This window comes from Aphanomyces invadans (assembly GCF_000520115.1).
Source record: "Aphanomyces invadans strain NJM9701 unplaced genomic scaffold supercont1.7, whole genome shotgun sequence".
In the NCBI taxonomy this organism is placed as follows: Eukaryota; Oomycota; class Saprolegniomycetes; order Saprolegniales; family Verrucalvaceae; genus Aphanomyces; species Aphanomyces invadans.
In genome coordinates, this window is record NW_008580152.1 from 2,053,512 (window position 1) to 2,054,619 (window position 1,108).

Genomic DNA, 1,108 nt, shown 5'->3' on the forward strand with positions numbered 1-1,108 from the left:
TCAAAAAGGTTCGACCGTGTCAACGTATGTGATGCATGTGGCTTCTTCGATCGTGAACAAATCGTCTTGCTCGTAGCGATCGTACGTGTGCGCATAGTGGCCGTCTTGTTCGTAGTCACTGTACGTGTGCGCGTACGTAGTTAACTTGATCGCCGCGACCGCCGCGACCATGTCTGCCACGACCACGACTACCACGGCCATGAGGACGCGAACCATGCGGGTGAAAATCCCGTTGGAAACCGGGCATGTTGCCGCCGCACCACGGGTTGCCTCTGCGTTTTTGGCGTTGGCTGGCGTTGGCTTCATCGCGCTCCTTGTTGCGGCACTCGCTGAGGTCGTGGCCTTTCCATTCGCAGAATTTGTCACCGGCCTCCGTGTGATAGACTTGGTCGGTGCCACGAACCTTGGGCGCTCTGGCCTTGGTCTTGGACGTGTGGGCCATCCGATAGGCAACAATTTCAACGGACTTGATCACGCCGATCAAGGAGCAGTATTCGGGGTCATTCTTGGCAATGTGCTCTAGGATCGAGTCGACCTTGGCATCAAACTAGATGGTAGTAAGTAGAGGAATTCGACGATGCGGTCGGCCTCGGGGGTCATGTCGCCAGCTCCAAAGAGCTTGCGGACGCACTCTTGGAGCCGGTGGACGAACGTGGCGTACGTTTCATTGGTAACGGCTTGGATCGAGACGTCTGGACCGACCACGATATCCATGGCGTTGTCGTAAAAGACCACTTGAGCCCTCGGGTTGGACCGCGCGAGCTGCGAGATTGATAGTAGCGACTTCAGGAGCGTTGGCACGTGCAGCGTGTCTTGGAAAACTGCCGTCTTGCCCGTTGTATTGGACTGGATGCGGAGCTCGCCCTTGGTCTTGACCAAGACGTGTGGCCGTCGGCCAAGTTGACGCTGCGGCGACATTCCATGACGTTGTGGAGCAACGAGAGGTCGCCGGTCATGTGCGACGAGGCTCCGCTGTCCATGATGAGGGACGGACCTTGGAGGCGCAGCGCGGCGTTGTCGACGTGGTTGGCTTGGTCGTCGCTGCACGCAGCTGCGTGGTCTTCGGCAATGCTCCAAGTGACCATTGGCACCAACGAGTTGTCGCACA

The 1,108-nt window shown here is 57.9% G+C and overlaps 1 protein-coding gene across 1 annotated transcript; it reads right to left on the minus strand.

The window, feature by feature from the left end:
• Window positions 1–1,085, minus strand: H310_04738 (hypothetical protein; the record flags this gene model as incomplete). Its single annotated transcript, XM_008869198.1, has 4 exons — window positions 1–188; window positions 241–547; window positions 577–870; window positions 927–1,085. 4 exons carry the CDS (start codon window positions 1,083–1,085, stop codon window positions 1–3), a joined length of 948 nt encoding a protein of 315 aa, XP_008867420.1.
• Between the last annotated feature and the right edge of the window lie 23 nt (window positions 1,086–1,108).